Source organism: Balaenoptera physalus (assembly GCF_965194825.1).
Source record: "Balaenoptera physalus genome assembly, chromosome: 11".
NCBI lineage: Eukaryota > Metazoa > Chordata > Mammalia > Artiodactyla > Balaenopteridae > Balaenoptera > Balaenoptera physalus.
The window spans coordinates 65,818,235-65,845,163 of record NC_138896.1 but is presented as its reverse complement, the minus strand read 5'-3'; the positions used below and the strand labels follow the sequence as shown (position 1 = coordinate 65,845,163).

Here is a 26,929-nt window from a genome sequence, read left to right as displayed (position 1 = left end):
AAATAAATTTAAAAAAAAAAAAAAATTAATGCTTAAAAATTAACTATTTCTTTTGCTCCATCACCACTGGCCCATTTTTTATAGTCTTTACCCTTCTCTTTAAGAAGTTGTGGGGAATACAGATATTCACACAGTGCCAAAGCATCTCTGTGAGGATTACTTAGTAATCGCAAAGGGAAACATGTATCTACCTGATGGAGAGAAGCAGAAGATAACCCCTTAGCCAAGCAATCAAACTTAGCATCACTGAAAGTGGGGCAGCCTAGCACCATATGCTTCCTGATGGGATACAAGATTAGGGGCCATTACCGATGAGATCCTGTGACCAAAAATGCTGTGAGGAAATATTCATACTATTTCAGACTGTTGGGCATTCTACCAGACAACTGACTCAGACTCTCCAAAAAGTCAATTTCATAGGGGAAAAAAAAGGCAGGAAGACTCTTCTAGATTAAAGGAGACTAAGAAAACAACAAATTCAGTATGTGAGCCTTGACCGGAACATGGCTTTTTTTTTAAAAAAAAAAAGCTATTAAGTCGTTTTTTAACTAGGAAAATTAAACATGAATTGGGTATTAATGATATTATGAATCGTTATTAATTTTCTTGGGTGTGATAATGTTATTGGGCCAAGTGTCAGGATTCCTTTGCTTTCACGTGATTTAAAACACACACGTAGAAATAAAAAGTATCAGGGTGACAACATTTTGTGTGAATAAAGTACATACGGAGACTTGAAAAATATGGTGAAATGATAACAATTCTGATAATAATTCTTGATTACACAGGTTCTCAATCATATTACTCTTTCAACTTTTGTGTGGTTTTGAAACCTTTCATAATAGAAAGGTGGGTAAAGATACCATCCATGGCAATGGGAACGGAAAGAGGAAAGGGCTCATTAGAGAACGAATTTTATCTGACAGAAGAATTTCAGGAGGCAGGGAGGGAGCTGAATCTCTTGAAATAAGAAGTCAAAACAGAAGGGAAATTATGCTGCCCAGGGCCCACAAACATCAGACTGAGAAGGAGGACAGGAAGGTGCCCAGCCTGACCATGAGGCGCCTCCATGTGGGAACGGGCAGGGGAGAGGTCAGATGCACCTAGGAAATGTGAGGGAGAAAGAGACATGTCCAAAGGGATGAGACATATTGCACATCCTCAGGAAACCCACGGCCAAGATCCACATATTTCCTCTCTGAGGTGGATGTGGCTTCACTCACAGAAACACAGAAGTTTCGGTCTTGAGAGTGACTGGCTGTAAATGACCCTATTCCACTGGCCATAAGCTTCCTGATTTTGTCTTGCTCAAAATCTCAGGAATGGGGCTTCCCTGGTGGCGCAGTGGTTGAGAATCTGCCTGCTAATGCAGGGGACACGGGTTTGAGCCCTGGTCTGGGAAGATCCCACATGCCGCGGAGCAACTAGGCCCGTGAGCCACAATTACTGAGCCTGCGCGTCTGGAGCCTGTGCTCCGCAACAAGAGAGGCCGCGATAGTGAGAGGCCCGCGCACCGCGATGAAGAGTGACCCCCGCTTGCCACAACTAGAGAAAGCCCTCACAGAAACGAAAACCCAACACAGCCAAATATAAATTAATTAATTAAAAAAAAATCTCAGGAATGTTTTCTCAGGGAACTAAGGAAAAATTTTTCAGCAAGATGTTTCTTTTCTTTGTTGGAAAGATACAACTAAATTAATCAAAGTGTTCCCAATTAACTTGTGAGTCCTATGGCAATCACGGGCATAGATGTTCATCCAGTGTAACAATAAACGGTGTGTATGGATTCAGGGAAAGAGCCCTCTTGGAAACTCCTAAGAGCATCCTCTCAGAGTCTCAGGAAAACGTTCTAAGGGACGAGATTTCACAAAAATTGATTACACTTGCTTTTTACTCCTTTGGGTACATAGTGTTTCTCTAAAAAATTTCACTGGCTTCACAACAATCTCCCCACTTTTTTCCCTTTAGGAAAACAAGTCAAGAAAAGAAGGCCTTACTATGAGAAAAATAAGCTAGAAGGGAGAGGTATCATTTTGCCTTCTTGTTACACCTCAAGGAATAGTTCTTTACTTTTCTAATAGAAATTAGGTCCCTTCTGACTCTACATCTACAACTCATCCTGCTCCTAAAATAGAAAAAGAATGGCTGCAGAATTCCCAGTTTCCTCATTTGGTCTCTTCAGAGCTTTAAAAACTCTGTATGTGAAGAAATGCTATTACACTGATTTTCAGCAACACAACATCTCTGCTCTCATGGTGAAAATGGAAAGGACCAGGGGACCTACATGAGAATTTGGAAGAAAAATGGTGGCGAGCATAGCAAGATTTTCTGAAAGTGGCAGGGTCAAGGGTCCCCAAGGGATGGATATTTGTAATAATCTTTAATACTAATCACCCTCAGAGAGCGAGCCCAAGTCCCACTGCTGCCACCTCTGCTGTACCAGGTAGATGGGTGAGCAGGCAGGTGAAAGGAGTTAGCAACCTCAGCGTGTTATGACCATGCTCCGGTTTCAGAGAGCAGTCAGTTTTACAGAACAAGTTTGTGATGGCTTGTGTGTAGTCAATATTTTGAGTGTTGGAGTAAAGCTAGCTTTAATTAAGAGACAAGCAGCTGATCCACGATCATTACCCTGAGAAAACTCCCACTGATATCAAGTTTAAGGGACAGGTAAACCTGGCAGCAACCGGAAGGATCTCCATCACATTTTTAAAGCCAGAGTACAAAGTCTAATTATAAAACCACCACACATCCTGGTAAATTACAGTACATAATTAAATTCTCAGGTTTCCCCAATGTTTTCTCAATGTTCTAAATACAGACTAAATAAGGAAGAGTACCCTAGGGGCAAAACATATCCCAACCCCATCAGCACAAATTAAACATCTTATTTCTTTCATCTGTTAGTGAAAATTCTGCTTTTAGAAAGTTACAGTCACAAGATTGGGAGCTGAAACAGATATTTCAAGAAAGGGCCTTTTGTGTAACTCATAGGGAGGAATCTGCCACATTATTCCTAAGACGGCTCTCTAACAACCACAGTTTACCGGTCACAGACAGGCTCACTACATGGCCTTAGAAACTGTAGGGCCAAGGGTATTTTGGGGTTGCCCTCTCTGAAATCATCCTGGCTTGCTCAGTTCTGGGGAAAGAGGCACTCCTCAATCAGGGCTTAAAAAGAGACAGTCTCACAGAGTAGAACCCTCTTGTTTTTAGAAATGCTCCAAAAGTGATTTACAGATTCAGTGCAATCTCTATCAAAATTCCAATGGCATTTTTCAAAGAAATAGAACAAACAATCCTAAAATTTGTATGAAACCACAAAAGACCCCAAGTAGCCAAAGCAATTTTGAAAAAGAAGAACAAAGCTGGAGGCGTCACACTCCCTGATTTCAAACTATATTACAAAGATATAGTAATTGAAACAGTATGGTACTGGCATTGAAAACAGACAAATATATCAATGGAACAGGATAGAGAGCCCAGAAATAAACCCATGTATATATGTTCAATTAATTTTTGACATAAGAGCCAAGAATATTCAATAGAGAAAGGTCAGTCTCTTCAATAAATGGTGTTGGGAAAACTGAACACATGCAAAAGAATGAAAATGAACCATTATCTTACACCACACACAAAAATTAACTCCAAATGTATTAAAGACTTGCACATAAGACCTAAAACCATACAACTCCTAGGAGAAAACATAAGGAGTAAGCTCCTTGACTCTGGTCTTAGAAATGATTTTTTTGGATCTGACACCAAAAGCAAAGGCAACAAAAGCAATAAACAAGTGGGACTACATCAAACTAAAAAGCTTCTGCACAGTGAAGGAAACTGTCCAGAAAATGAAAGGCAACCTACCTAATGAGAGAAAATATCTGCAAATCATATATCTTATAAGGGAATAGTATCCAAAATATATTAATAGAAAGAGCTCATACAACTTAATTTTAAAAAGGCAATCTGAATCAAAAATGGGCAGAAGACCTGAATAGACATTTTTCCAAAGAAGATATATAGATAGCTAGCAGGTACATGAAAAAATGCTCAACATCACTAAACATCAGGGAAATGCAAATCAAAACCACAAGAAGATGTTACCTCACACCAGTCAGAATGGTTATTATCAAAAAGACAACCAATAACAAATGTTGGCAAGGATGTGGAGAAAAGGGAATCCTTGTGTACTGTCGGTAGGAATGTAAACTGGTGCAAACACCATGGAAAACAGTGTGGAAGTTCCTCAAAAAATTAAAAATAGAACTACCATAAGGCCCAGCAATTCCACTTCTGGGTATTTATCCAGAGAAAACAAAAACACTAATTCAAAAAGAAATATACACCACAATGTTCACCGCAGCATTATTTACAATAGCCAAGATACGGAAACAATCTAAATGTCCAATGATAGAAGAATGGATAAAGAAAATTTGATACACAACACACACACACACACACACACACACACACACACACACACACACACACACACACACTGGAATATTATTTGGCCATAAAAAAGAATGAAATCTTAGGACTTCTCTGGTGGTGCAATGGATAAGACTGCATGCTCCCAATACAGGGGGCTCGGGTTCGATCCCTGGTCAGGGAACTAGATCCCACATGCATGCCACAACTAAGAGTTCGCATGCCACAACTAAGGAACCCATGAGCTGCAACTAAGGAGCCCACCTGCCGCAACTAAGACCCGGTGCAAGCAAAAAAAAAAAAAGAAATCTTGCCATTTGTGACAACATGGATGGACCTTGAGGGAATTATGCTAAGTGAAATAAGTCAGACAGAGAAAGATAAATTCCACATAGTCTCACTTTTATGTAGAATCTTAAAAGAAAAAAAAACGGACAGAAAACGCCAAGCTCATAGATACAGACAATAGATTGGTGGTGAGGGGCTGGAAGTGGGTACAATGGGTGAAGGGATTAAAAGGTACAAATTTCCAGTTATAAAATAAATAAGTCATTGGGATGTGATGTACAGCATGGTGACTATAGTTAATAATACTGCATCGTATATTTGAAAGTTGCTAAGAAAGTAAATCTTAGAAAAAAATGTATAACTATGTATGGCAATGGATGTTAGCTAGACTTACTGTGGTGATCATTTTGCAATATATAGAAATATCTTGTACACCTAAAACTAATATAATGCTATATGCCAGTTTTGCCTCAATTAAGAAAAAAAGAATTGCTCCCAGAAGGAGTGTGCACTTAATAAATGTCCTTTGAGGTAGGTCCTTAAAGAGCTTGTCTTTCCCTCCTTAACTTCTTATAATCAGAAGGCTGCACTTAACAAGCCTCCTTAATCCAATTACTGATTCAGGTAACAAAACCAAATTGCTCCCTGCCTCTCTATCAAGTCTGGCTCCCCCAGGCCATCGAGGAGAGCCTGAGACGCCAGCCCCCTTAAAATCACGGGAAATCTTTGCTCACATTCTTTCTATCTCCCAGGTTCCCATCCTCTATGCATCTACCTATCCAATCTCACCCCCTTCTAAGAAACTTGGCAGGGATAGTGTGGAGGGGACTGAAGCATCAGACTGGGGAACAACTAAATGCCTTTTAAGGTCCCTCTCATTCTGGCCTGTGCATCTACAAAGCACTCAAATGAGCTCACAATATACACTGAAGAGCAAAAATGAACAATTGCCAATAACAAAAAGAGATTTTATAGATATTTCTTACTCAGCTCAGTGGATACTTAATAAACACCAATTACATGCCGGGCACTGTGAGAAAGCTTTATTTCACTGTAAACATAACTTGAATTCAATTGAGATGCTACCACTGTCCTTTGGTTTCAGAGACCAGAACTTCCTAATTCTAACAACGGTGTCCAAACTCCAAATGTTTGGTACCCTCTGGCCTTTCCTGGTCCATTTCTTATGTCTGTCAGTCTAGCCCGGTGGATTTTGGGGCCATTATTCAGGATGTGCTTCTTCCTGGTCCATGCATGGATGACCAACACATCCTTCTACACTCTGCTCAAACACCACGTCCCGGCCAATCTCCTCCCCAAAGGGAATGTTTCTGTGGAACTTTGCTGGCTCTTCTAGCGTGGCACTGATTGCATTCTGCTTTATAATGAAGCTGGCGTTTCTCTCTCGCTCCAGTTAGGGATCCCTGAGAACAGGCAGCAGGAAGAGCATATCTTACTGTCTTAGTTCCCCCAGTGTAGAGGATGCACATAGTAATAACTCTATTATTTTCCCATGAATGAAAGAATGAATCTCTTAGGTGCCTTCTGGATCGAAATTCAGTCAAGTTCAGCTTAGTGAATGCCCTCGGAGTCCAGATCAGTACTGGACAGAGCAGCAGCGAGGTGCCTAGCTACTTGGCAAGAGCACAAGCTAGGGTCAGTTCAGCTTGGCTGGTCCCAGCTCTGCCGAGTCCTAGTTGGTGGCCTTGGGAGTGTTACGTAAGCTCCTTGAGCCTTAGCTTTTAACCTATAAATGGAAGCAATCACTGGAGCTGACCGCTAAGGTAGCTGTGAAGATTCAATGAGATAATTCACCAGAAGTCCTTAACACAGTTAGAAACATCATCTGCTGACAACCTTTCATGGGCTAGACACTATAACACGCTGAAAAAGACCACATCGCTACCCTGAACAAGGGTAATGTGAAGGTGAGAACAGACGGTAAGCTGACAGTTACAAAACAGTGGCAACCACGGAGGTGAGGACAGGACGCAGCGAGAGAGAGGGGAAGGACCACATCAGTCCGGGAGTGGGCGCTGGCATCATACAACTCTTTGGGTCATCTGCTGTTGTTTTCTCCAAACGTACTGAACTCAGTACTAAGTTTAAGCAGAACCGAGCCTCAGGGTAGGCAAGTTCAAGGCCCAGAATCCCTGACTGTGTGTTTTGCACCACTTGAACCCAACACTGACCCATCCATGGGTAATTTAGAAAGTTTTCAAAAGATTATAAAGCACTTATCACAGATGGCTGGTAAACTTTATATTATGTTTACTTTACTACAATTTAAAAAAAAACAGATGAGCAGCACCAGAAACTACTTCTATTTTCACATACACAGATAAAGTCACTTGGATTCAACTTTTCTTCCACAAACAAAACCTACCTGGCCTTATATGTGGCAGGTCAGAAACTATACGGAAATCATTTCAGACAGTAAAATTAACTAAAAGATGGTGTAGTCTGGTTACTTTGACCAAGTTGGGGTCTAATTGTTTCCTGCATGATTAAATTAACCTGGTTTTTAAAAATGATGTAATTTATTCCAAAGATAGGTCCATAATCTCTCTGCAATTCTAAAATCTAGAAAGCTCTGAAAATCAAAACTTTTTTTCTTAAGTTTGGTTCAAAAACATATTTGGTGGCAAAACCGGACCTAACCCACATGGGGTCACATATAGTTTTTATTTACCCACTTGGTGTGAATGTTCATACACTTTGCAGCAGAAATATCACCACGCTTGACGACGGTACCACCCCAGGTGACTGCTATGGAGTCATATCATATATAGTATAAGCACCATACCAAAAAGATCTGAAAATTATAAATTCCAAACTAAATCTGGCCCTAAGATTTTCAAATACGAGATGGTGAATCTCTATAAAATTAATTGTGTCAGATGTGAGGTCAATATCCCCAAGCTTCTGTCATTCTGTACCAAACACACGATTCTGCCACATGTACATATCACTCATATTACCGTATTTTCTAGTACTTGACTTCACATTGACTCACCATTTTTAAATGAATAAAACTATTTTTTGAAAGAAATATCTTATCTCTACCGAAAAAGCTAGTCACCTGAGAGGCTTCCTCTCTGTTAAAAAGGGACATTCTGAAGGATTCGAGAGGTGTTAAAGACACAGTAGTAGCAAATTGAGACTTTCACCTTAAATCATCAGAAAGATCAAAATAAAATGGAAGAGGAAATATTTGCCCTACTATGTGATTCAGTGTCATCTAGTGCTAGGTTGGAGTACCATGCGCAAGATCTACTGTCCCCAGAAGTATTTATCCTACACTTTGGGAGGCTCGCTTAGATTGTGTCATCATCCGGTTACTCAGGGAATGACTCCACTAGACAGGAAGCATTGCTGCGGTTGGGAGGTCTGGCTGTACAAAAGCGTAATGTAGCAGCGAGGGGGGTAACTCTCTATCTCTGTTCTAGTTCTGTCACCCATAACCTGCTGTGCAGATTTAGCTGGGTCACGTACTGCAGCTGTCTATCAAACTAGCATAAAAATTGTTTTGAAGTCAACTCTCTGAAGCATCCATAGCCTCCACTGCCAAAGGACCCCTCAGTATAATTGGATCTAGAAGTGAACACAGATTGACAAGCCAGAACATGACACAGACTAACGGGACCTCCACTCCTCTACTAACTTCAACAACAGCTGCTGTAAATAACGGCCTTCGAAAGCAGCAGAACAAGATCGACTGTAAAAAGAAAATAAGTCAGTCTTCAAAAGTACTTTCAAGTAAACATCAGCTATATATATTTTTAAAAATAAAATAAATGGGGCGATGGACTTCCCCGGTGGCTCAGTAGTTAAGAATCTGCCTGCCAATGCAGGGGACACGGGTTCGAGCCCTGGTCCGGGAAGATCCCACATGCCGCGGAGCAGCTAAACCCGTGCGCCACAACTACTGAGCCTGCGCTCTAGAGCCCGTGAGCCACAGCTACTGAAGCCCGCGCACCTACAGCCCTGTGCTCTGCAATAAGAAAAGCCACCACAATGAGAAGCCCGTGCACCGCAATGAAGAGTAGTCCCCGCTCGCTGCAACTAGAGAAAGCCCTTGTGCAGCAACGAAGACCCAACGCCACCAAAAAATAAAATAAAATAGAATAAATAAAAAATAAATGGGGCGAAAGGGAAAATTTTTCCTACAGTACCATCCTGGGGGTTAGAAACGTTGCAAGTTTGAAAATCTCCCTTTTGCAACCATTAAAAAATTTAAAAATAACAACAACACATTGATTTAATGAAGTGATCAAAATTAACATCACCAGTAAAGGGCAAACAGACATCATAAGCCTCTGGATCTGATGGACTGAGAAGAACACAGTATTTCTTCTGGGGCTTACCTGAATCCAATTGTCCAGAAAACATCAGAGAGACCTACATTGAGGGAGAGTCTACAAAACATCTGGCCCATTCTTCAGAAATGTCATGAAAGACCAAGAAAGGCTGCAGAACTATTCCAGATTAAGGGCACACGTCTACTAAAATACATGATCCTGGACTGGTTTCGACACCAGAAAACAAGCTATAAAGGACATTATGGGGACAGCTGACAAAACTGGAATACAGATGGCAGATGAGTAAAAGATTTGTATCAATGTTAAATTTCCTGGTTTTGATAACTGTAGTTAAGTAACAGAACATCCATTTCATCAGGAAATACACACTCACATACTAAGGGGTGAGCAGACAATGTGTCTAACTTACTCTCTCACAGTTCAGGAAAAATACTTGTATATGCAGGTAGATATGCAGACTATGATAAATGTTAACAGTAGGTGACTACGGGGAAAGGTAACTGCGAGTTCTTTAATGAAACTAGGTCGAAGAAAATGACTACTCCCCGTCCACTGGCCGCCACTGAGGCCGCCCACCCAAGCCCCAGGATCTGTGTGGACTCACCATTCTTCTGAGAATCCTCAACAGAAGCTTTAGCTCCTTCGGGTCCTCTTTGGATGTCAGTAAATCAGCAAAATTCTCTGCATTTTCGGGAGACAGGCTGTCTGGGTTTTCCCCTCCATACAACTGAACCAGGATAGACAGACACTTGGATGAAACTTCAAAAATTTCAGGATCCTCGTTAGGAAGCTGAAAATTAATAAATTGGACGACTTAAGCTTAACTGAAGATGGTGTTGGTATTCCTCAAGAACCACGGTAAAATTTGGCGTAACGGATAGAACGTCAGTCTGAGTACAAAGTTGAATTAAAGGAGTATTTTTTTGAATGGATCTTTTTCAAAATGCATACAGTAACTCAAACAAGGCTAACAGCACAAAATCAGAAGGAAATCCTGCAGTCCTTTCTTTAATCCCTAGTGATGAATGACCTGTGGCAAGCAAAAGACCAACATATATTTTATATGCATATGTATATATGCATATATTCATACAGGTGTATGTGCATCTATAGATGTGGAAACAGTTTGATTTTTCCGAGGCACAACCCTTACATTCTTGTTTACTTAACTTGTTTAGGAAAATCCACTTTCTAGAAGATATTAAGAAACAGTTTGAACTTGTCTGTTTCCAAATCATTATTGACTAAACAGGCAGAGAGAAAGCATTGTTTCTGTATTAAAAGGTATATTATGAAATAATAATCATACCATAAGCATTTTAACCTTTTAATGTTTAAAGTTTTATTTTATTTTTAATAGCTTTGTTGAGCTATAATTCCTGTGACATACAATTCAGTCATTTAACGTATATCTGCCATTCAATGGTTTTTAGTATTTTTCAGAGTTGTGCAACCACCAACAGAACCAATTTTAGAATTTTTTCATTACCTGAAAAAGAAACCCTGTACCCTGTAACCGTTACCTTCACGTCATCTCTTCCTCTCTACCCCCAGTCCCTGCCCAGTGCTAACGTGCTTTCTGTCTCTCTGGCTTTGCCTATTCTGGACATTTCAGATACTTGAAATCATACAAAATATGACCCTATCTGACTGGCTTCTTTCACTTGGCATGTTCTCAAGATTCATCCATGCTGTAGCATGTATTAGTATTTCATTTCTTTTTATTATGGAGTAATATTCCATTGTATGGATATACCATATTTTGTTTATCCATTCATCGGTTGATGGACATTTGAGTTGTTTTCACCTTTTGACTAGTATGAATAACACTGCTGTGAACATGTGTGCAAATGTTTTCGTGCAGACAAGTATTTGTTTCTCTTGGGTATACACTTAGAAGTGGAGGTGCTGAGTCATGTGATAACACTATGTGTAACTTTTTGAGGAGCTGCCAGACTGTTTTCCAAAGCTGCCATTAGCACCAGCAATGCGTGAGGTTTCCAGTGTTCCCACATCCTCACCAACACTTGTTATTACCTATATTTTTTTAAAATTTTTATTTATTTATTTATTTATTTATGGCTGTGTCGGGTCTTCATTTCTGTGCGAGGGCTTTCTCTAGTTGCGGCAAGTGGGGGCCACTCTTCATCGCGGTGCGCGGGCCTCTCATTATCGCGGCCTCTCTTGTTGCGGAGCACAGGCTCCAGATGCGCAGGCTCAGTAGTTGTGGCTCATGGGCCCAGTTGCTCCGCGGCATGTGGGATCTTCCCAGACCAGGGATCGAACCCGTGTCCCCTGCATTGGCAGGCAGATTCTCAACTACTGCGCCACCAGGGAAGCCCTACCTATATTTTTAATTACAGTCATCCTAGTGCGTGTGGAGTGGTAACTCATGGTGGTCTTTCATTTGTACCTCCCTGATGGCTAATGATGTTGAAAATCTTTTCATGTGCTTATTGTCCATTTGCATATTGTCTTTGGAGAAATGTCTATTCAGATACTTTGCCCACTTTTTAAGATAGGTCATATGCCTTTTTAGAATTGAGTCTAAGTGTTCTTTATATATTTTAAATACAAATCCCTTAGCTGATACATGATTTTCAAAAATGTTTTCCCATTCTGTGGGTTGCCTTTTCACTTTCTTGATAGTGTCCTTTTTTAAAAAAAATATTTATTTACTTATTTGGCTGCGCCAGGTCTAGTTGCGGCATGTGGGATCTAGTTCCCTGACCAGGGATCGAACCTGGGCCCCCTGCGTTGGGGGCGCATAAGAGAGTCTCAGCCACTGGACCACCAGGGAAGTCCCTTGATAGTGTCCTTTGAAGCACAAAATATTTTTTATTTTGATGAAGTCAAATTTATCCATTTTTTAAAAGATTTTTTTGATGTGGACCATTTTTAAAGTCTTGATTGAATCTGTTATAATATTGCTTCTATTTTATGTTTTTTTGGGTTTTTGGCCACAAGGCATGTGGGATCTTAGCTCCCCGACCAGGGAATGAACCCACACCCCCTGCATGGGAAGGCAAAGTCTTAACCACTGGACCACCAGGGAAGTCCCTATCTGTTCCTTTTATTCCTTGTGATTTTGGTGTCAAACCTAAGAAACCATTGCCTATTTCAAGGTCCTGAGATTTAAGCTTCTTCTGAGAATTTTTATAGTTTTAGCTCTTACATTTTATTTTTAAGAACTTTATAGTTTCAGCTTTTACATTTAGGTCTTGATCCATTTTGAGGTAATTTTTGTATATGGTATGAGTAGGCGACCACCTTCATTCTTTTGCATGTGAATAAATCTTATTTTGAGATATTTGCAGGTTCATATACCATTGTAAGAAACAATACAAAGAGATACCACACATACTTCACCCAACTTCCCCAATGGAAACATCTTGCATAACTATAGTACAAGATCACAATCAGGAAATTAACATGTATATTAGGACAGCCACTCCTGCTTTTTAAAAATTAATATTTGCATGGTATATACTTTTCAGCCTTTTACTTTCAACCTGCCTGTATCATTATATTTGAAGGGAGATTTCTGTAGACAACATACTGTTGGACCATGTTTTGTTATCCATTCTAGTCATCTCTGTCTTTTAATTGGTGCATTTAGACCATTTACATTTTTATGATAAATATTAAGATGCTAGGGTTTAAGTCTAACATGCAATTTTATTGTCTTCTGTTTATTTTCCCTGCTTCTTATTTTTCTGATTCCCTTTCTCTTTCTTTAACCTTCCTGTGGGTTACTTGAACATTTGTTTTATGTTTTCATTAAGAATTATTAAATTCTCTTTTACTCCCAATATTATTTTCTTAGGGTTGCCATAACAAAGTACCACAAACTGGGTGGCATAAACAACAGAAATGTATTACCTCGCGGTTCTGGAAGCTAGAAGTTCAAAATCAAACAGCAGGACCCTGCTCCCTCTGAAACTCATAGTAGAATCTTCCCTTGCTTCTTCCTTGTTTCTGATGACTTGCTGGAAACCTCTGGCATTTCTTAGCTTGCGGCTGCATAATTCCCATCTCTGCCTCCGCCATCACATGGCTTCCTCCCTGTGTGTGTCTGAATTTACACGGTTGTCTTCTTACAAAGACACCAGTCATATTGGATTAGGGGCCCACCCTACTTGAGTATGACCTCATCTTAACTAACTACATCTAGACCGTCAGTATTTTCAAATGAGGTTTAATATTCTGAAGTGCTGGGAGTCAGGACTTCAACATATCATTTTTGTGGCGGACACAATTCAACCCATTACACTTCCTATCAACTTTCTTTTGTGCTCAGCTGTTTATTCACCTTGCTTTCTCTCCTTCTGGCTGTTATGCTTCCCCAAATGTCTGGTGGTCCTTGGCTTTCTATTCTATGAATGAAAGATTGGGCAGATTATTATAGGCAGCTGACTTCAATTTCCTTTGCATTTGTATATGTCTGTTTCTTCAAGTTGCCTCCTCTGTCTGTGTTCTATGATTTCCTCAAACTCCACAATGCTTCTTTCTAGGGCATAACCCCATACTAGAAATCACACCAGATAGACAGTTCATTCTCTTTACAGTGCAGTTCTTGACCTATTATGTTGCAATAAAGCAGAGCAAAATGAATAAGGGAAGGGGACTGACAGGCCTGCCTGTTCTAAATGTGCATCTTCAATTAGCCTGGTAAGTGCCTAGGGCCTCCATCAGTTTTCCACTCTGAGTTTATAGATCATCTGCATCGGTTCCTACCTTCTGGTTAGTTTTTTCCTATGTATGTTCTGGGTGATAGGTTTCTTCACTCTATTTCGGTTCAGTTCCATCTGCTTTCTATCATCTAGTAACTGCACAAAATTTCTTTTCCACTAACAGCTTCTCCTTCCATTCTCCCATGATTGTAAGATATTTAATCCTTTCTCTATTTTCATAGCTTTTGGGTAGTTAGTGAGATAGGCACAGGCATTCATGCTTCTATTTCAGTCTACTTTAACATTTCTTCATTTCTGAGTTGGTTTTGCTTCATTGTTGAAATGATGGGAGGATGCTTATCGTAAGTAATAATTTCAAAGATGGTTTATTTCTTGGATCCTTGTAAACTTGACAATGTTTGTGTTTTGTTTTGTTTTTTGTGCCCTGCCCCACCACTACCAAAAAGATTGTGATGGTATACAAATCTTTCCATCTTCCCTGGACTAACAGGATAAGAATATACCCAAGTGCTTGCAAAAACAAACTAGCAGAAAAATACACGAAACAATGGTTTTTAAGACACTAGACATCAGGTAATGTAGGACAGTGATGCCCAAGGGACGGAGAACAATTGAGGTGAGCTCTACTCTTGTCCCAGGTCAGAGGCTTACGAGGCCACCAGGCCTAAGCACAGGGACGGCAACTGAGGTGGATGCCAGCAGATTTTTTAAGTTGAGGAGACAGAGTGAAAAGTCTCAGAAAACCAAAGCAGCTAGAGTTCATAGGACAAAGTACCAGAGAGAAGAGAGCAGGCCAAAGCTCACTCTGAAGACACAAGTAACCTGGATAGCACTTTATCCATTAGAGAAAATGAATTTACGGTTAAAAACCTTCCTACAAAGGAAACTACAGGCCCAGATGGCTTTATTGGTGAATTCAACCAAAGATTCAAGGAAGAAGTAATACCAAGTCTATATAAATTCTTCCAGAAAGCTAAAGGAAATGGAAACTTCCAAACTCATTCTATGTGGCCAGTACTACCCTGATCCCAAAACTAGACAAACACATTCCAAGAAAAGACAACTTCAGTCCAATAGCCCTTATGAATATAGATGAAAAAATCTTCAGCAAAGTGTTAGCAAACCAAATTCAGCAACATACTAAAAGGATTGTACACTACGGCCAAGTGGGATTTATCCTAGGAATGTAAGGCTAGTTTAGCATCTAAAAATCAATGTTATGTGCAATATTAATAGAATAAAAGACAAAAATTGTAAGAGCCTTTCAACAGTCATAGAATAAGCATTTGACAAAATTAAAACCCCTTTTAGGATAAAAAAAACTCAACAAATTATAAATTGAACAGAACTTTCTCAAATTGATAAAGGATATCTAGGGAAAAATCTACAGCTGACACCATACTTAACAGGTAAAGAGTGGATTCCTTCCCTCTAAGATCATGAACAAGATAGATGTCCATTCTTGCCAGGTCTATTCACCACTACATTGGAAGTTCTAGCTAGGGCAAAATGGCAAGGAAAAGAAAGAAAAATCATCTAGAAAGGCAAACCCTATTTGCAGATTACATGATCTTACATACAGAAAATCCTAGAGAATCCACTTTTTTACTATAAAAATAAACAAGTTCTGCAAGGTGGTAGAATATGAGATCAACATACACTAATATGTATAAAATAGGTAACTAATGAGAACCTGCTGTATAGCACAGAGAACTCTACTTAATGCTCTGTGGTGACCTAAATGGGAAGGAAATCCAAAAAAGAGGGGATATATGTATACACATAGTTGATTCACTTCGCTGTACAGCAGAAACTAACATAACACTGTAAAGCAACTATACCCCAATAAAAAAATCAATTGTATCTCCATACACTAGCAATGAAGAATCTGAAAACTAAATTAAGAAAACAATTTCACTTACAATAGCATCAAAAATAATAGAATATTTAGAACTAATGTTGAAAGAAGTACATAACTTGTACACTGAAAACAAACATTCTTGGAAAAAATTAAACAAGGTACATAAATGGTAAAACATTCCATGTTCAAGGATTGGAAGAGTTAACATTATTAAGTTGGCAACATGCCCCAAACTGATCTACAGATTAAAAGCATTCAGAGTTGCAGCTGGATTTTTTTTTTTTTTCAGAAATTGATGATCCTAAAATTCATATGGAAATGCAAGGGACTAAGAATAGCCAAAACAAACTTACAAAAGAAGAATAAATTTGGAGGGATCACATTTCCCAATTTCAAATTTTGCTACAAAGCTACAGTAATCCGGTCAATGTAGTACTGGAATAAGGACATGCATAATGATCAATGGAATAGAATTTAGAGCCCAAAATTAAACCCTTACATTTATGGTAAATTGATTTTCAACAAGAGTGCCAAGACAATTTAATGGGGCGGGGGGAGAAAAATGGTCTTTTCAACAAATGGTGCTGAGACAACTAGATAGCCATACGCAAAAGAACGAAGTTGGACCCGTACACCACACCACATCCAAAAATTATCTCCAAATGGATCAAATATCTAAATACAAGAGCTAAACATATAAAACTTTTAGAAGAAAACATAGGAGTAATTACACCTTTGTGTCCTTGGGTTAGGCAATGGTTTCTTGGGTATGACACCAAAAGCACAAGCAACAACCAAAACAAATTTGATAAACTGGACTTCATCAAAATTAAAACATTTTGTGCTGTAAATGATACCATGAAGAGAGTAAAAAGACCACCCACAGAATAAGAGAAAATTGCTATAAATCTAATACCTAATAAGGGACTTGCATACACACACAATATAAAAACTCTTACAACTCAGTAATAAAAAGACAAATAACATAATTTTTAAAGGGCAAAGAAAATAGACGTTTCTTCCAAAAAGGTATATAAATGGTCAATAACCACAGGAAAAGATATTCAACATCATCAGCCATCAGGGAAATGCAAATCAAAACCACTATGAGATACCACTTCACACCCACTAGGATGGCTATAATTAAGAATACAGATAATGACAAGTGTTGGTGAGTGTGTGGGGAAACTAGAACCTTCATACATTGCTGGTGCTGATGGCAGCTTTGTAAAACACTCTGTATTTCCTCAAAAGGTTAAACAGACTGATCATAGGACTGAGCAATTCCACTCTTAGATACCTACTCAAGAGAAAGAAAGCACATTTATACAAAAACTTGTACACAATTGTTCACAGCAGCCTTATTCAAAATAGCCAAAAAGTGTTAACAACCCAAATGTCCATAATAAATGGATAAGCAACTATGGTGTATCTATACAAGAGAATATTATTTGCCAAAACAAAGAATGAAGTACTGATACATGCTACAGACATGAATGAACCTTGGAAAAAACATCATGCTAAGAGAAAGGCCACATATTATATAGTTCCATATATAAGAAATATCCAGAATAGGCCAATCTATAGAAACAGAAAGTAAATTAGGGATTGACAAGGGTCTGGAGGGGAGAGAATGGGGAGTGACTCTTAATGAATATGAAATTCCTTTCTGAACATTCAGACAAAGATGTTCTGGAATTGGATCATGGTGATGGTGCACAACTCTGAGAAAATACTAAACAGCAGTGAACTGTGCACTTTACAGGGGTTAAAGGTACAAATTACTTCCTGATAAATCTTTTTTAAAAAAACAATAGCAACTCTGCACAGAGTCTTCAAGAAAAACGAAGAGGAGAGAATACTTCCCAACTCATTTGCTGAGACCAACAGTACCCTGATACCAAAACCAGACAAAAACAGTATAAAAAAGTAAACTACAAAACATGAACACAGATGCACAAATTCTAAACAAAATTACAGCAAATCAAAGGATAATAATATTAAATAAAGGAACAATAAAATATTAAAAGGATATTATATTATCAAACAAAATATTAAAAGGATAATAATAAGACAATACATCCTGACTAGAGTGTATCCTGGAAATGTAGGTCTGTTTAATGTTCAAAAAAATCAGTCAGTGTAATAAATCATATGTATTAATTTCCCAGGGCTACCATCATAATAAAGGATCACGAACTAGGTGGGTTAAAACAACAAAAATTTATCTTCTCACAGTTCTGGAGGCTAGAAGTCTGAAATCAAGGCAGAGCCATGCCCCTTCTGAAGCCTCCAGGGGGGAATCCCTCCTTGCTTCCTCCAGCCTCCAATAGCCCCAGACGTTCCTTGGCTTGTGGCAGCAGAACTCCAATCTCTGCCTGCATCGTCACATTGCATTCTCCCTTGTGTCTCTGGCTTCATATGGCCATCTTCTTATAAGGACAGCAGTCATAACGGATTAGGGAGCCCTCACTATTCCAGTATGACTTCATCTTAACAAATTACATACACATGCAATGAGCCTATTTCCAAATAAGGTCCCATTCTGAGGTACTGGGGGGTTAGGATTTTAACACATATTTTTTGAGGGATACAGTCAACCCATAACACCATAATAACTAAAAAAGAAAAACCATATGATCATCTCAATAGAAAAAGTATTTAACAATATTCAACACCTATTTCTAACAAAAACTCAGCAAACAAGGAGTGGAAGGAAACTTCTTTAGCCTGATAAAAAATATGTCAGAGACTGAATGCCTCACCCTGAGATCAGAAAGACAGATAGGAACATCTGCTCTCACCACTGCCGCTCAACATGGGAGGTTCTGGTCAGCACAGTCAGGCCAAAATAAATGAATAAATAAAAGGCATCCAGATTGGAAAGGAAGACTTAACTGCTTATTTGCAGAAGACATGATTCTCGATGTAGAAAATCCAATGGAATTCACAAACAATCCACTAGACCCCATAAATTAGTTTAACACAGTTAACAAAAACACTAAATGGAAGAGATACATGCACTCCAATGTTCATAGCAGCATTATTTACAGTTGTCAAGATATGGAAGCAACCTACATGTCCATCAACAGATGAATGGATAAAGAAGAGGCAGTAAATAAGTAAATAAATAAATAAATGTACACACACACACACACACACACACACACACACACACACACACACACACACACACCCCCAGTGGAATACTATTTGGCCAGAAAAAGAATGAAATTTGCAGCAATATGGATGGACTTGTAGGGAATTATGCTCAGTGAAATAAGTGGGATGGAGAAAGACAAATACTGTATGATACCACTTACATGTGGAATCTTAAAAATACAACAAACTAGTGAGTATAACAAAGAAGAAGCAGACTCACAGATACAGAGAACAAACTAGTGGTTACCAATGGGGAGAGGGAGGGAAGAGGGGTAATATATCAATAGGAGTAGGGGATTAAGAGGTACAAACTATTTGGTATAAAATAAGCTACAAGGGGGACTTCCCTGGTGGTCCAGTGGGTAGGACTCCGTGCTCCTAGTGCAGGGGGCCTGGGTTCGAACCCTGGTCAGGGAACTAGATCCCGCATGCATGCCGCAACTAAGAGTTCACATGCTGCAACTAGGAGTATGCAAGCCGTAACTGAGAAGTCCGCATGCCGCAACTAAGAGCCTGCATGCTGGAACTAAGAAGCCCACAGGCTGCAACTAAGAGCCCACATGCTGCAACTGGGACCTGGCGCAGCCAAAATAAATAAATAAATAGATAAATAAATAAATACTAAAAAATAAAAAAATCATTTTTAAAAAGTAAAATAAGCTACAAGGATATACTGTACAACATGGGGAATACAGCCAACATTTTACAATAACTATAAATGGAGTATAACCTTTAAAAATTATGAATCACTATATTTTACCCCCATAACATTATATAATATTGCATAGCAACTACACTTCAATAAAATATAATTTTAAAAAATTTTAAAGGGAAATAATCACATGTGAGTATATCTGCATGTACAAAGTTATTCATTGCAATGCTATAAGTGAAAAAATTATAAACAATTTAAATGTCCAACAGCAAATAATTATAATATGTACTCATAAAAAAAATCATGTACAATAACATTTAAAAAATTCAAAGATTTAGGGATAAATCTGACAAAAGATGAAAGACCTGTACACTAAAACCCAGAAAATACTGCCAAGAGAAATTAAAGAGGATCCATGTAACTGGAGGGATATATCTTGTTCATGAGTGAGAAGACTCAATTTTGTTAAAATGCCAATTCTCCCCAAATTAGGACTAAATGCAATCCCAATCGAAACCCCAATAGGTTTTTTTTTTTTGGTAGAAATCAACAAACTGATTCTAAGTTTTTATATTATACATGTATATATTAGTTGAAAGGATAATACTACCTGATTTCAAGACATTATTATAAAGCTGAAATAATTAAAACAGTATGGCACTGGCATAAAGTTAGACACAGATCAGAGCCCAGGAACTAGACCCTCACAAATACAACTGAGTTTTGACAAAGGTGCAATGGCAATACAGTTGAGAATATAGTTTCAACAAATGTGCTCAAACAATATGCAGAAACATAAACTTCAATCTAGACCTTTTACCACGTACCAGAATTAACTCAAAATAGTTGATAGCATGCGTCAATTCTAGGGTTAGCTAAGGTAGCTCAGAACCACCAAAGAACATCCACACTAAATGAAAGAAGTCAGAATCCTCAGGAATCCCTGAAACTCATATGGTTCTTTAAAAAATATATATTGATAGACCTAAATATAAAACCTACCACTGTAAAATTTCTAAGAGAAAACAGAGGCAAAAAATTTGTTGACCTTGGACGTGGGAAAGATTTCTTAGATATGATGCAAAAAGTGCAATTCACAAAAGGAAAAAAAAAAGGTAAAATGGACTTCATATAATCAAAAACTTCTCTTTGAAAAACACTGTCTAGTTCATAAATGCTCAATAAGGGGTAGATAGTACCACCATCACCCCCATCGCAAAGGATCCCTTTAATGGAGACCCATAAAAAAAGTGTTCTTTCAGATCTAAAAACTAGAATATGTTTTTTGCCCCAAAGAACTCTCACCCCACTACTCATCCCACTTACTGGGCAAGGTACATCTTGTAAATGATTATATTCTCAATTTTGTCTGGCAACCAGGACTCTTAAGGCCAAAACCATGGCCCAACTTTAGCAATTATGTTAGACTTCATATTTGTACAGAAACTTCAACCTATCTTACCTTCATTGTTTTTTTCATGTTTTCTATTTAGGATTGCCAGACCTTTTTTTTTTTTTTTTTTTTTTTTTTTTAAAGGACACCCAAATTAAGTTTGAATTTCAGATAAACAATTTATCTTTTTTAGTGTAAGTATATCCATTTGGTATCTTGTAATTTACCGGACAACCCTAACTTGATAGCAAACATTCTCACTAGCAAACTCAAATGCTCTGTGGGAGAGATGAGATAACAAATATAAACACACACACAAATTGGATATATCTCAAAGTAAACTTATACTTCAACTTTAAAAACTGTTTTAAAACAATTGAAAATCACAGTTGTACTGTTTACTTCCCTTTATTCAACCCGCATAATACAATGCAGCATTTCAAAACCTTTCTCATTTTATATTCTATTTTAAAAATATTGCCTAGTACAGTGTTTTGCCAAAATTATAAGGGAATATTTATTTTCAGAGAAGAGAATATATTAACCAAGAAAGAAAAAAAGAAAACCACTTAGTAATACAAGGTTTTCTACCCTTTTGATATTATTTAAACACCTGGAGAAAAGATTCCCTCTGTTTTACCAGGACATCTTTAACAAGATTTCACATTAGGCCATGAATCCCTGTTCCTCTTCATTTTAATACATCCCTCCTGCCCAAACTCAGTTGAAGAGGCAGCAGAAAATAGCATTAAGCTGATGAATGGTGGTTAATTCCTTATGACAGCGCCACAGAAACACTGCTGACCACAGCCTTGACACTGCCCCCTCCCCCTGAGAAGTTATCCTTACTTCTTGGATCCCCAGGCACATTATATTCCTAAATGTGGAAATTTTGAGGGAAGAAAACCTGCCATTACCATTACTGATTCAGTTGTAAGTCTATATATCATAGACTAGAGTACCAGGGTTTTAAAAAAAATCCAAAAATAAGTTGAAAGTCACTGGTAGGTCAAATCAGCATTGACTTCTGGGCCTCCTGCACTGCCCTGGCTAGTTTCATAATAAACTTCACTTTCCTCATCAATAACTAAAGAATGGGAAAACATAGCTCATTTAAAAAATTATAACCAGTCAACATAGAAGGAGATTTAAATAATTCTACTGAAGCACCAAAGTTGCAGAAACCATAGAGGGTAAATATGTCAACACCGACTGTTAAGATGTTAGGTTTTGTGTAAAAGCTTTGGCCTGATCATATGTCCCTTTCTGCTCTTTTTCTCTCTCTCCACTGTAGACATTCAGGTGGATTCTGCTTTTGTCATTGGATGACAGAAAGATGTTCGAGACAGATACCCAAGAAGTAACCAAATGTTCCACTATGCTTCCACTTGTGTTCCCTACAATTTATTTTCCACACAGAAGCCACAGTGATTTTTAAAAAAACTTTAATCAGGTCATATCGCCCTCCTGCTCAAAACCTCCAGAAACTTCTCAGCGCATTTACATATAGTCCAAACGCCTTGCTGTGGCTGACAAGACGCTGTCTGAGCAACGAGGCAGCATGACTGGAGTGAATGTGGTAGAAGAGTCTAGACAATGAGGCCAGAGAGGGCAAGATGGCGCAGAGCCGGCACAAACTTGAGTCAGATCATCATTCACTGCTTGAACCACCAGGGGCTTAGATATTCTTATGGTGATATTATAGGTAGCATTATAGGATATGTGAGTGGAGTTCCAGGGACGGTCATGGCTAAAGATACAAACTTGGAAATCCTCCTTGTATAGCCATCACTGAAATCAAGGAGTTGAGCGAGATCACCCGGGGAGAGGGTGGTAGCCCAGCCCTACACTGCAGGTGTGGAGCTTGGAAAGCTTCTCTTCAGGGAAGACTCACATCACTTCTACCACCACCCTCCTCAGAAAATTCAGGCAGGTGTTACTCTGGGGTACTGTCTGATTTCTTCTCAGCTTCGACTTCTTTAGGAAAAGTCCCGGCATCATGTTGGAGTACATGTACTAAGGCTACTTGGTCTTCTGTATGTGGAAATTGGAGAAAAGCATAAGAGGGATCAAATGCAGAGCTTTCCTCATACAGACTTTTGAAAACATCCCTATTTTCATCTCCTTCCCAGAGGCCAGAGGTGCTGTGGGGTTTCAGTGGGAAGGCCAACTCCCACCACCATGCTGGCAACCACACAGGGTGTTTTGGGGCCAGGCTTCCTCTGCCTGTTTAATCCTTCTACAGGCTTCCTTCTGTCTCCTAGAAATATGTTCAAATCTTAATCTGCTACTGACTCCCGTGTTCCCTTTCTCTTCATTGTTCTAACTTTATTCTTTCTTGAGTTCCTGCACTTTTCCTTTAAAGGCGTCTTGTGAGAGACAGGAGATGGACGTGTGAAAAGTGAGAACAGTGAAAAGAGACCTTCCTGTTCAAGATTTTCTTGGTAAATCTCACATTTATTCCACAGGACCATTTTAATGAACTAAAGAGTGTGGATGAAATTATGATTTAAAATTACTTAAAATTTGTAGATGAGCTTGGGAAGAATCTCTATTTTTAAATCTTACCACCAGGTACCTGCGTGTCTCTCCATTCATTCAGGTCCTATCTTATGTCTTTGAAAATGTTACACAGTTACCGTCATATAACTTGCATTTTCTTGTTACATTTAGTTTTGGCCTTTTTGCAGGGCGGCGGGGTGGGGGGGGGGGGGGGGCGGGTGGAGTTCTTTTCACAGAAAAACTTCTAACAGATTAATGCCAGTATAAAGAAAAGCTCTTGGTTTGGGGGTATTATATTTTAAGCCACCAACTTAATGAAATTTGCTTTTAGTCCAACAATTTTTTTTATTTCAATCTTTTTTCCCCTAGGTATAAAAACCTTAGCAACTGCAAGTAATGATCATTTTTAGACTTAATATTTCTCTTATCTTACAGCATTACCAACAACACATCTCCCTCCCCCCGCCACTGTTGACTACTTCGTGACAGTAGAAGACATTCCTCTTTATTCAATTTTAATGAAAATGCTTTCAATGTTTATTTTAAATGCTTACAATTAATTTCTAGAAAATAACTTTCAACATGTTTGGAAGACTCACTCTATCTTAAATGGAGTTTTTAAAAATGAAGACTGGTTTAGCTGAACTAATTTTTAGCATTGATTATTATGATCATGTTTTTATTCTCCTTCAATTTCTTAAAATATTAAATTATGCTTTTCGAGTGTTTGAACTATTCTTGAATTCCTGGATCAAAACCTGTTTGGTTACATTAGTCCTTTAATATACTGCTAGATCTGATTTACTTTTTTGAAATTTTCTCACCTCTGTTAATCAGTAAAAGTGATCTTCATTTGTTCTGTATTATTTTAAAGTAGGTTATGGCACTAGCTTTATTACAGCTTTATGAAAATAAACTAGGAAGCTTTCCATCTTTTTCTGTACTCTAAATTATTTAAATAGTATAGAAGTTGTCTATTTCTTGAAAATTTAGAACTCACTTGTAAAACCACCCAGGCCTGCAATGTTTTAATGATAGATCTTGTAGATGCAAAATATCACATTATTAGAATCCAGTTGTCTGGGTTTTTTTTTTTTTTTTTCTTCCATATTTTAAGTTTTTTCTTCTGGTAGTAACTAATGCAATTCTAGTATCTACCCTTCAAACTGGCAGCCCTTCTAACTGTTTGTGAAAGAAATCTTAGCAGAATAATAAAGAGGAAAATGTTCCTTCTTTCCCTGCAGCTGCAGAAAAGGAGAATCTATTGTATATCATAAAGTAGTCCTTGAAAATATCATTTCTAATAACGGAGTCTCATAAGACATCTAGAAGGCAAAGAGGGTGATCATGTCCTCTGTAATCAACGTGTAACTTTTAAAACATAAATAATTCTGATTTTTACCTTACCTAACAACATTTGCTTTCGTGATAATACCTATATTGACATCTTTGAATTTCTACATGGTATACATACTCATAAGGTCTCTGTTGGATTGCCATATCCTTCTTTTCCACCTGCTTGTGGTGAAAACAAATTTAGACCCTGTGGATTCCTATTTAAACAGTTTGAGAGACATATTATTAGATGATCAAATTTACATCTTTTGAAGTTTGATATTTTTATCTATTCTGATGCCAATTTTGGTAATTTTTAATTTTCTAAAAAATCATCTACTTCTCTATACAAAGTTAATGCCTTAATGTTACACATAGTTTGCATTTGTGCGGCTATATTTCCTTTCTCTTTCCCAATGCTACAGCCATGGCATCCAAATTAATATAGTTAGTGAGACATCATTTTTACCTGTCAAACGGACAAAATTTTAGAAAAACTCAGAAGCTGTAGTGCTGAAGATGTAGGAAAACGAGTATATTTACACACTTTTAATTAGAATATAAACTGTTAAAACCTTTTGGGAAGTCATATGGCAATTAATATTTATTAAAATTGAAAAGTACCTTTTAACCTAGCCATCTCACTTCTGGGTGCTTATCTAACCAAAGGAAATACAGAAGTACCTAAACCTAAACAAAGATGTGTACTGTATTATGCTCCTAATAGCAAATAAGTGGAAACAACCTGACTGGCCATGCATCAGGAGATGTTTCAACTGAATAAACAATAGTACATTCACACTATGAAATACTGTGCCGCTATTAAAAAGAATGAGCTCATTTTTTTAAAACATCTTTATTGGCGCATAATTGCTTTACAATGGTGTGTTAGTTTCTGCTTTATAACAAAGTGAATCAGCTATACGTATACATATATCCCCATATCTCTTCCCTCTTGCGTCTCCCTCCCACCCTCCCTCTCCCACCCCTCTAGGTGGTCACAAAGCACCGAGCTGATCTCCCTGTACTATGCAGATGCTTCCCACTAGCTATTTTACATTTGGTAGTGTATATATGTCCATGCCACTCTCTCACTTCGTCCCAGCTTACCCTTCCCCCTCCCCATAGCCTCAAGTCCATTCTCTAGTATAAATACTGACTTGGAAAGATGTCCATACTATTAGGATAAGTAAAAAGAAAAGCAAGTTACAAAATATCTATCCTCTGGTACTATTTCTAGAAATGGAAGCTAAAACAAGACAAGAGAAAAACAATGATACAAACGCATGTGATTGTATGCAAAGTAAAGAGAACGCCAGGACACACATCAAATGTAAGCCATAGTTACACTGGAGGTAGTGCGTGGTTCAGGGAGGGGAGACTTTAGTTTTACTTCTATCATTTCTATATTGCTTGGTGTTGTTTTAATGGGCTGATGGCACAGTTTTTAATTCAAATATTTGAAGTAAATCTGTCTTCCCTACCCCAAAAATTTTTAAAGGGGGAAATTTCCTGGGTACCCTCTGTAATGACCCTCACAAACTGTCAAGAGGTAAACGCAAGACTCACTATAACGAACGATAATGGCTGGAGAAGATGTGAAGGGCTAAGGCTGCATTTAACAGTTCCTGCAACAGACCATCATGATTTCTTATGACTGTCAAATAACGAACAAAGAAACTCGAATTTTTTACTTTTTGGTTATAAGATTCAAAAATGTGGACTTCCCTGGTGGCGCAGTGGTTAAGAATCCGCCTGCCAATGCAGGGGGACACGGGTTTGAGCCCTGGTCTGGGAAGATCCCACATGCCGCGGAGCAACTAAGCCCAAGAGCCACAACTACTGAAGCCCACGTGCCTAGAGCCCATGCTCCGCAACAAGAGAAGCCACCGCAATGAGAAGCCCGCACACCACACAAGGAAGAGTAGCCCCCGCTCGCCGCAAATAGAGAAAGCCCACATGCAGCAACGAAGACCCAACTCAGCCAAAAATAAAATAAAATAAATAATTTTTAAAAAAAGATTCAAAAATGTATTACAGAATTGCATGGTTTAGAATTCTGCAAAAATTACTGTTTACTGAATCCAGGATATCAAAAAACACCTGGAGTTCTCTTTATGCTAAAATAATCCCTTTCTGAAAAGCTCATATCTAAACAACACAGGTTTGAGGTAGAGAATATACCCCAAAGGAAAATGTATAGGAGAGAATACATTTATCCCTAAAAAGGGGTTTTATTTCCATTAAACGAATGGATATTTTATAGTAAAATTACCAGGCTAATAAAAT

General features: G+C 38.3%; 1 protein-coding gene across 2 annotated transcripts in view; it reads right to left on the bottom strand.

The window, feature by feature from the left end:
• Positions 1-26,929, bottom strand: part of ULK4 (unc-51 like kinase 4) — a 545,664-nt gene that overhangs the window by 112,842 nt on the left and 405,893 nt on the right. For both annotated transcript variants that reach the window (XM_082412745.1, XM_082412746.1), the window contains one exon: positions 9,643-9,828. In XM_082412745.1, coding sequence (XP_082268871.1) covers positions 9,643-9,828 — 186 coding nt within the window. The remainder of the gene's footprint in view (positions 1-9,642; positions 9,829-26,929) is intronic.